Source organism: Scatophagus argus, chromosome 18, assembly GCF_020382885.2.
Source record: "Scatophagus argus isolate fScaArg1 chromosome 18, fScaArg1.pri, whole genome shotgun sequence".
NCBI lineage: Eukaryota > Metazoa > Chordata > Actinopteri > Scatophagidae > Scatophagus > Scatophagus argus.
The window spans coordinates 15,156,232-15,166,592 of record NC_058510.1 but is presented as its reverse complement, the minus strand read 5'-3'; the positions used below and the strand labels follow the sequence as shown (position 1 = coordinate 15,166,592).

At 44.0% G+C, this 10,361-nt stretch overlaps 1 protein-coding gene across 1 annotated transcript; it reads right to left on the bottom strand.

The window, feature by feature from the left end:
- Window positions 1-1,125: 1,125 nt before the first annotated feature.
- On the bottom strand, window positions 1,126-4,999 carry fzd8a (frizzled class receptor 8a). Its single transcript, XM_046371996.1, has one exon. It carries the CDS (start codon window positions 4,572-4,574, stop codon window positions 2,829-2,831), a length of 1,746 nt encoding a protein of 581 aa, XP_046227952.1. The 5' UTR covers window positions 4,575-4,999; the 3' UTR covers window positions 1,126-2,828.
- Window positions 5,000-10,361: the final 5,362 nt, after the last annotated feature.

The window sequence follows — 10,361 nt, the reverse complement described above, 5'->3', positions numbered from 1 at the left end:
AAAAGCAGGTTGTTACCTGTTAATTACCATGTGTGCAGCCAAGCCAGGACATGCTGCTTTAAAAGCATGGACAGCTTGTGGAGCCAGGACACTGACTATGGGGTAATGACGGGTCAGGATGGTATATGTAGAGTGTGTGTCGATGTGTTTAGTAGTGAACGTCAAAATGGCCCTAAACTTTGAATTGTGCATCATGACATTTTCATTAACAAGCAGGACTTTGTGTAAATAAGCTAAAAGTCACTTTTGGCGTTTCAGAGCGATTCTGCAGTTCTGTCAGCAGTGACTCAGTCGTAGAATAATTACTAAAGTAATCCAACCAGTATCCGGCTCTGTGGCCTGTCCCAGCAGACACTGGGAGACAGACAGGTACATCCTGGACAGCTCGCCTGACACATAAAGACTTGCAACCATTCATGCTCACATTCACACCAATGGGCATGTCAGAGTCACCATTTAACTTAACCCTCATGTCTTTGTACTGTGTAGCTCAGATCAGATGTTTCTCCTGCCTTTATCAGAACAGTATTAATATATTCCATATAGGGTATTATTTATAAAAGTATTACATTTGTGATTTGAAGTGATACTCATGAGACCCTATAATTCTTATTATATTAATTATTCTTAATGATGTGATGATTAAGTAATCAATTTATTCTTTTCTTTTTTTCTATTCTAATTGTTTCAGTTCTAAAAATGGCACATTTCTCTTAAGAAAAGTTGACTGGCAAGTTAAGATTCACTTTTAATTTTTTGCTGTTTAACGATTACATACAGTAAGGATTCTAAGATTAAGAGCAAAAACACATAATTCTGTGACTCTTTCAAAATGAGGAGGCGTGTAGAGGTGTGCAGTGCTGCCTCTACCACTGGGTGGGGCTGCACATTAATGTCCCCACTGCGAGGCTGGCAGTGGGAGCTCCTGCTAACTCAGACTGACTTGCTGAGGTTTTTTTGGACAAACACCAGACAAACAAGCTGCAGGACTGAAAGCAAGCGAGTCTGTTTGATGGAAATACAGCAGCAACCGACTCGGACTGAACAGCAAGATCTTCCCCAAACAGAGAGCAGCGCAGTGTTTAAAGATGTTATTAAGACATTTCAATCTTGCAACTAAACAATAATTACAACTCCCAAAAATGATTTTTAGTAACTTCACACAAATACTAAAAGTACTTGGGAGCTATGTGGAAGCAAAATGCAAAAGAAGCTGCTCTTTTGATCTTAGAAAAGTACTTTTTTTGTTGTGACTTCCATCTTCATTGGCTGGTGTCTTCGCTGACAGTGCTGATGCAAGATTTATGTGGCTGATTTACACTCCCAACAGATGCATGTCTGCACTACACTGAAAAGAAGCTTTTGGGGTTTACAGCTACAGCGTGAAGGCATAAAGCAGGAATAAAGCAATCACTACAAAGCCTACTGTCACCATTGACCAGCAAATCAAAGGCATTTCTACGCTGGGTTACAGTGTATCATCTTATGCCAGCGCATTGGGTTAATTGGGACCAAACCAGATACATTTGTAGCAAAAAATGCCTTGATTAGGGGGCCCTAAGATGTGAGATCATGTGAACAGACCACCTGTGGGGCTTTCATTGCTATTTCAATATCATTCATGTCAAGGCCCCTGCACTCGCTGACACAGCTTGAGCCCAAAGGGGAAGATGTTTCAATTCAGACTTGGTGAAAAAAACCAAACACAAGACGCAGGGGCTCTGGCAGGTTTCAGCTCTGACAAACCCAGAAAAGCGAGGGGTTCCAAAACGCTCTTTCAATTGTAGGAGCTTCCATCAAAGCATCCAAATGGGGACGTTTAGAGGGAACCTTGGCACATCGGACAGACACTCCTAATACACACCACCTTTATTCTAGGCTGTTAAAAAAGAAAGATCAAAGTTTCTGCAGATGAAAAGGGTCTGTTCCCTGCATTTATACCTCCATTCACCCACTCCCTCTTTTTTACTAAATTAAGAATCAGGCTTCAGCAGGCATGTGAAGAGGACTTAAACAATTATGGAGATGCTCCAGCTCAACCCCTGCCTCTAATTACTGGTCTCTGATGGTTAAAAGGGCTTCCTTTTTTGCAGAGACTCTCAAAAGCTGCTATTGCTGCTGCCATCCTCAACCGGGTGACCACAAGGAGCCACAAAATATGCCTGCACGGGCTGGAAAGCAGCACAGCCTCCTTCGCGTTGGGAAAACACTGCAGAGTTACACGGAAGTTGAGATTTATCAAATCTTTTATTGTCAAAATAAAGTTCATATTTGCTTTTGCTCACAAAAATGAGACATCTACACTTTGTACAAATTTACAATAGCTTATAAAGTTTTCTTTTATACACAAATGTACACATTTTTCTTTACATAACTTTTATATAAATACATTTGAAAGTACAAAATGAATGACCCGTAAAATACTTGGGCACTATTAAGGCTTAATTTAAACCGTCTTTGATGTGATTGAATTACACAATGTTATCTGGCACTATGTAGAGAAAATGGCAATAAAAAACCCAAATGCTCTTTGTATGAAGCTAGTTAGGAACAAAAGTGTCTCTGCCTACAACAAGTAATGCCCAGTTTGCTTAACAGCCTCAGTCTGTACCTCTAATACATATAAACAGGGAGGAATTAACCTGTGTGATTGCCAGGTACATTGTTTCAATCAGCTCTCCCAAAAGAGGTGTGTGTGTGTGTGTGTGTGTGTGGTGGGGGAGACACACCTCAGCAGCAGTTCATTACGATGCAAATTACTTAAGACAGGGAGTGATGGGTTATCTCCCGAACAATTTGCAGTCCTCGTAAGCTGCTTTTTATTTCATTCAAACCTGGGACAATGGCATCTGCTTGGGGCAAGACACGGAGCTGGCCGTGCCTGACCTCCAAGTTAGTCCGGTGCTAACATCGCTGTACATGGAGCCGCTGGTGCCCTTACTGCCCCAGCAGCACCTGGTGCAGAAAGTCCTCCAGGAGTCCAAAGTTTTCCCGGACCAGATCCACACTCCGGACGTGATGCCCACCAGAAGGCACATAAAGTACTTTAACATAAAAACTGCATAGTCCGGACTCCTGCGGTCCCTTTCTAATAAACAGTTGTTGCAGTTGTGCGTGATCTCCCAGCTCTGCCTGTTGTGCTGCTCGTAAAAGTAACAGGCGACGATGATAGTGGCAGGCACCGTGTAGAGCACCGTGAAGATGCCTATTCGGATCATCAGCTTCTCTAGTTTGTCAGTTTTGGTGCCACCTTGTTTGATGACGCTGCGGATCCTGAACAGGGACACAAATCCGGCCAGGAGGAACATAGTGCCTATGAATAAATAAATCACCAGAGGCGCTAAAACGAAGCCCCGCAAGTTGTCCAAGTTCTGGTTTCCCACGTAGCAGATCCCAGCCACCGAGTCCCCGTCCACGGAGCTCAACGCCAGAACCGCGATGGACTTCATGCTCGGGATGAGCCAGGCTGCCAGGTGGAAGTACTGGGAGTAACTGGCGATCGCCTCGTTGCCCCACTTCATCCCGGCCGCGAGGAACCAAGTCAAAGACAGGATGACCCACCAGATGGAGCTGGCCATGCCGAAAAAGTAAATAAGGAGAAAGACCACGGTGCAGAGTGCGGGGCCGGTGGTCTCATAGTGAATGTGCTCCATGTCAAACTCCCGGTTACATGCCACTTTTTCGTGTCCGGCGATCAGTCTGACAATGTAGCCGATGGACACAAACATATAACACGCTGAGAGGAAGATGATGGGTCTCTCTGGATACTTGAAGCGCTCCATGTCGATCAGGAAAGTGGCGACGGTGGCAAAAGTTGACACGAAGCACAACACGGACCAAAGTCCTATCCAAAAGGCGGTGAATGCCCTCTCGTCGTGCGTAAAATAAGGATTGTGGCACGGCATGGCGCAGTTGGTGATCTGACCCGTTTTGACCCGGTTGTAGAGCGGGTGACGGTCCGTATTCACCGGCACCATGGGCTCCAAACACTTGCACCCCGGCTCACACGGGGCAGCGGGCGGCTTGTATTTCCCAGGCGCGCCGGGTCGGCTCGGCTTATTTTTAGGTGGATTGTAACCCTTACCGGGGTGGTTGGTGGGTTTGGAGAGGACGGGGGAAACTGTGGTGGAGTCGGTTCTGTTGTAGTCCATGCACAGCGTGTCCGGGTTGCCCTGCACAGGCAGCAGGTCACATTTCATCCTGTCCGGCCAGGGGAAGCCGTACTGCCTCATGAGAGGCGCACAGCCGGCTCTGGCTCTCTCACACACGCTCCGGCACGGCGGGAGAGGTTTTTTGTAGTCCTCTAAGCAGATCGGGGTGTACATGCTGCACAAGAAGAACTTCAGGTCCGGAGAACACTGAATCTCAACCAGAGGCCAGAACTGGTGCACCTCCAGTCCCGCCTCGTCCTGCGTGTCGTGGTTAAACTGGTTAGGCATGTAGGTGTAGTTGTAGCCGATGCCCTTGCACAGCGGCACGGCAATCTCCTGGCAGGTGATCTCCTTGGCTGTGGTGCAGCTGGATCGGGGCAGGAGAGCGAGCGAGAGGAGCAGGTAAATCCCAAAGACGTCCATCCCTCCGGCGCGTCGTGTCCCCCTCTTCTGCTCTGGTACCGACAGCAAGAAATCCTCTCCGCCGTCTGCTTTGGTCCGGTTAGATGTTGTGCAGCGAGCCCATCTCGCTTCTCTCAGGATCTTGCACGGAGTTGCAAGCAATGTGCAAGCCGTGTTTACTTTCAGCTGAGGGGGAGGAGGAGGAGGAGGAGAGAAAACAAGCCTTGAGGACGGCGAGGAGCAGTCAAGATGGCTGAGAGAAGAATCCACCTTCTTCTGGAAAAAAAGCTTTCAGTATCCTCAGTCTGTTGTTAAAAGAACCCAAGTGCTGCCGTCCAATCGCCACAAGCGGGGAAATGTGGTCCTTCTTTATTTCTTCAAAACACAACGACTACACTCACTGGGCTCGTCCCACCTCAGTCTCAGATCCCATACAAATCAACGGCGTGGAGACGAAGCGGTGTCAATATATACCAAAACCTAACAGGCTACACCCCAGGAGCCACTCCTCCAATCACAGAGCGGCATGGGCGGTGCTTTCTAGCTGTCAATCAAGTTTTATTATTATTATTATTATTATTATTTGTTTTTTATTTTGGACCAAAAGATGTTTTGTTACACAGCTTATGATCACACTAGTATTGCCACGACGGTGATGTGGATGACAAGTGGAGAACGATGAAGCACACACCGAAACCAAGCTGTGGCTGTAACAAAATAAACTCTAATAAGCCTGTAACGAATCTCCCTTCAACCTATATCAAATAGCAAAACTGTCATTTCAAACATTATAATCATAAGAATATAATTCTAAAGGCGACATGGGAGGCCTACTGTTAACAGGAATAATAGCCTTGTATTTTCTACTGCTTCTAATCTCGCTCAGTGACTTAACTGTTTTGTAACTTCAAGAGCCCATCTTTAACATTTAATAGTGTCATAACAATGGTAACATGCTAGGATGCGTCTAGCTCCAGATGATTGTTTCTATAGGTGTATGTGTGTGTGGGGAGGGAGCGGTGATTGTGTGTGTGTGTGTGTGTGAGAGAGAGAGAGAGAGAGAGAGAGAGAGAGGCCAGTTTGGTAAATTGGCTAATTTGCGCATGATAAGACTACGCAGGGAGCTGTCTGTCCTTGTGAAAAGCTGTTTTATTTTTTAAATGAGGTGCTAATGTTTCGTTTAACGCTTGCATAGAGCTCCGCGGGAGGCGTAATTGCGCGAGGCAAAGAGCAAGCAGCACAGCACACACACACACACACACACACACAGTGGCACAGCGCTCATATCAGTGTTAATATGCCCACAGTGTGTCTGGGCATCTTGGTGGTTACATGACAGAAATCTTATTGTAATAAGTGGTTGAGTTTTTTTAATCCCTGATATTGTCTTACCAATTCTGTATGAAGACTTGCTATACTTTATTAACCTTTATGACCTTCTTATCTCCTGTGCTATGACTGTAGTACTTCTATATTATTGTTATAGATGCTGAAAGTGACTGTGTGGTCTTCTGTCTAAAATTCATACAGACACGATCATACTTTGTACTTCTATGGCTAAAAGTAACTAAATACTTTTGCTGAAGTACACAGAGGTATGAAGTATACCGAGGTATCTGTATATCTGCAACTGTATACTTTTACTCTACTACGCTACTATGAGTTTACAAATTAAATTTTACATGCAAAAAATATGACAAGCTTCTAAAATATGATGCCTTGCTATACATTAACCCACCCAAAGCATGTTAGGTGGAAGTTAAAATGTTTGCCATCCGTTAAATGTTAAAATATTTGCATAATAATTCATCAGTAATGAAAATCCAGTAATAATATGTACATATAGCTCCGGGGCCATTCTGCTGCGTGCTGCTGGTTAATACTTATAATCATGTTTGTGATACTTCTCTGTTTTTACTCAAGTGAGGTTTTGCACACAGGGCTTCTTTCTCATAATGTAGAATTTTGGTCATGTGGTATTGCTATTTTTACTCATGTAAATGACCTGAATACTTCTTCTACCGCTGGATATTTATCTAGTGTCCCTTTAAAATATGGTACACAGATACTCAAGTGTTTTCATACATGAGAAGAACTTATAACTGTTGGAGTTTTGCAATTTTTGAAATATTGCACATATAATAAGGTTTAATACATCAGGAACTAATTTTCTATATGTAGCATTTCTTCACGATAAACTGCATTTGATAGTCTTTGTCTGTGAGATTAAAGTGTCATTTTTACAAACCTAAAACACTCAGTAAATGGTTGTGATTATCATTATCATCACTATCGCAGACTGTTCAAGGATGAAATTTCACACAGATTCTGATAAAATGAAGCAACAGAAGTCAGCCATGTGCTCAACTCATCTGTTCAAAACTCAATATTCATTTCACCACGCGTTCTTGAATCGACGTTTTGTCCTCCACACATTTGTACAAACACAGAGTGTTGAGAGAGCATCTTATAGATTCCCATCCATATGTAATGCAGCATTGTGTGCAAGGACCAGGGTGTGGTGGTGCTGGAGTTTAAGTTTGGTGGTATTTTGTTTGGAGCAGTACCAGGTCTTTATCATGTGAGGCGGCCATTTTAAAACCTCGACCCACTGAACAAATAAAAGAACCCAGAGCGAGCTGAGCATCACGAGAGCACAGATTGATTAAGTGACTTTGCCGGTGTGAGATAACAAGGAAGGAGCTCTGTTAATGGCTGTTTGCTTTTGATTAGGAAGCAAGAGTTGGGCTAGCCAGTGTGTGGAGATATGTGAGTGAGTGTTTGTGCACATGGTGGATGGTGTGATGTTTTTTCAATAATAAACCCTGGCATTTGAGATGTGTGAAAAAGGGACATGCAATAAAAAGGGAGTGAAGGTAAGGTGCTGGTCACAGTGTGGGAGAGTGATGGAGGGAGAAGAGGGAGGGTAGGGGAGGGCAAGAGAGGGCATCCAGACTGTTCTGTGCAGAGATAATGATTTACTCTGAGGAAATCTACTCATCTCCTGTTATGCAACGCAGAGCTGCATGCTGTGAGAAAATATCTCCCCAGACCAAAGCTTTAAAGAAACACTCTGTGACCAATGAATAAAATCCAGATCTAAAGTCAATGTGTTCAATTTAAAGCCCCATTCTGTCTGTCAGAATCAAGTGCTCCTGCTGAAGAAAGGAAGTCCCATCAAGTGTGACTGTGTGCCAGATCCTGGACTTACCTCTGTGATGGTGAGACAGAGATATGCTAATGCAACTTTATCTTGTAAAGGAAAGCTTCGAGGAGATTTAGCCAATCTGCTGGACACAATTCCAAGAGCCTCGGTGGCATTTAGCGGGCTCGCGCTAACCCGGGGCTGCTTGTTAAGACTTCATTAGCTGTGTTTGCTCAGGCCTCTTCTCTCCAAAGAGGTGGAGGAGGGCTCCCCAGGCTCCAGCCTCATCCCCACTATAGACACTCCATATGGGGCTTGTTTGCTCACGGCTGGGCTGGTAATCACTTTCAGGTGGAGCTGGAGGAGACGGGGCTAGGCTGAGGGGATTTTGGGGAGAGCACGAGAGCTGAAAACCTCACCCCCCACCCCCCTGTCCCAGCCCCCGTCAGCAACCTCCTTTTCCACCAGGGTACTCCTGAGGTGACAGAGCATGGAGCGTGTACCCTGTGAATTAGCTCACCTAGGGCCCATTACCTTAACAAACACAGCCAGCCCCTCCAATCAGCCTACTGCTGGGAAGACAGGCGGCCCCCGTAAATCCTTCCTTACAGCCACTGCCTCTCTCTGTGAGACCAGAAAGGCCTCGTGTGCGTGCTTGCATGTAGAGGAAAAACTAAAAACTGGAGAGTCAAGTCTTGTTTTGAAGATTCATAAGTCAACTTCCATGACAACAGGAGGCAACTGCTTGAGAAAACTGAACTTCACTAACCAGAGGTCATAGGACTTAACATCAGCAACATGCACATATTTCTCACATGTTTACGTACACTACCAGTCTGTTTTTTACCACACCTGGAACCAGAATTCATTGGGGGCAAGTCGGAAAAATGATCTTATAATTCTTACTTAAGTGAGACAACGTAATGTGTTGCAGCACTTTGTTAATAGAGGGTCAGTTCACCCAAATTGCATGGTGAGATACTACAAGAGTAAATGAGAAAATACACTTTTATGTTGATAGTTTGGGATTTATTTGTGCAGGTTTAGATAGAAAGAACATATTTTTTACTGGTCTATAGATAATTCATAGGACACTGACAACATTTAGGTTGTTAGGTTGTAAAAAAAATCCTGTGAGTGACTGGACCAACTATATGGTCTACTCAGGAGCATTTATTAATAGAATAGCAACAGTTACTGTCCAGTGCAAACCTTGTATCTCAATATGTAATTTTTTCTCTTTTTGGGCTCAAAACATTTGTTTTAAAAATTGGGGTGCAATATAAAATGAAAAGGGTTAAACACTAGTCAAAAGTTGTCATTATTAATAGCTTATAACCAAACTGGCATTAGAAAATTATTTATAAAAAGTGATAAATAAATGAATAACACTATTTAGCCTTAAAGTTCCATTCACCTCCATTTTATTGGGTGGCCACAGAAATCTCAGAAATAGAAGAATATCTCCAAACCTTGGCTGAATAACACCACCCCAAGGCTGCTACAGTTTGTTGTATTCCTTGTACAATGACTAAGGCTTCTTAATCTGATTCTGAAATCAAAACTGTATGTACTGCATGCTGAGATACCACTAAATGTAAGTGGAGAAATATAGGAAATATGCTTTTTTTGGGGGAACCAACCTAAATTGCTTTTTTGTGTAAATACCATATTCAGCGCTGCTTTAATTCTGTGAGAACATACTTAAATCAACCCACTATTCTTCTCACAGTGAAATTTAATATAAGTAGCTAAGCTTCAGTGTAAATCTGTTGCATAATGACCCAAACATCTGTAGGGTGGGTTACACAAAAAATATTGAGAAAAGCAGATCCACTTCTCACTTACACCACTAATTAAAAAGCAACATTGCCTCCATGAGGAGAATCTGTACTATTCTCTTGCAGCCAAAGAGCTGACTGTTGTTGGCTGCCGTCCCTCAGCCAAGTGAATTTGTGTATGTGTGTGTTATCGTGTGATTGTTTGGAGTTTTCAGCCATCTGATGCCACAAGAATCTGGCCAGCCAGCAGAGGTCTGCTTTTGGCTGCTATGACGCCTGCTACTTGACACTCCTGTCAGATTTATCTCCCCTCTTGTAAAACAGCATGCAACTTGTTCTCTCCGTCCAGAATGGTAAGTGAGCCCACGGATTTCTTCTACTCAGGAAACACACACGCACACGCACACACACACTAGGCCATATAATAGCAGTGCTGATTTTTTTTTTAACCCCTGCGTGTAACCAGAGATGAGGACTGCATGCCTGGAACAACACAAAGACGTCACTTAAGCAGGTAGACACGCCATCTGGTGCCAACACAATGGGTGGAATACTTGTTTTTGCATCCTGGAGGTGGCAATTTCAGTTTCGTGCTCAGCTGCCCATTGTTATTGTAGCACACAGCAGTAGGATACCGTGGAAGGTTTGGTTTGGTTGTTTCAGTGCTGATCCTGACTGCACTGCTGAGGGGTCACAAGGTGTCTGCATTCATTGATACAGGATGGGAAGAGAAAGCAGTGTCCTACTAATTAACTCATCCCATTACTATTCATGCAGTCCGCAAATACATCCTTGTCCACCTCTACTTTCCCTGTGTGTTCCTTTAACCTGTGTCTCTTTGTGTCAACTGCTATGAGCTAAGAAGCCCTCTTGTTTAGATCT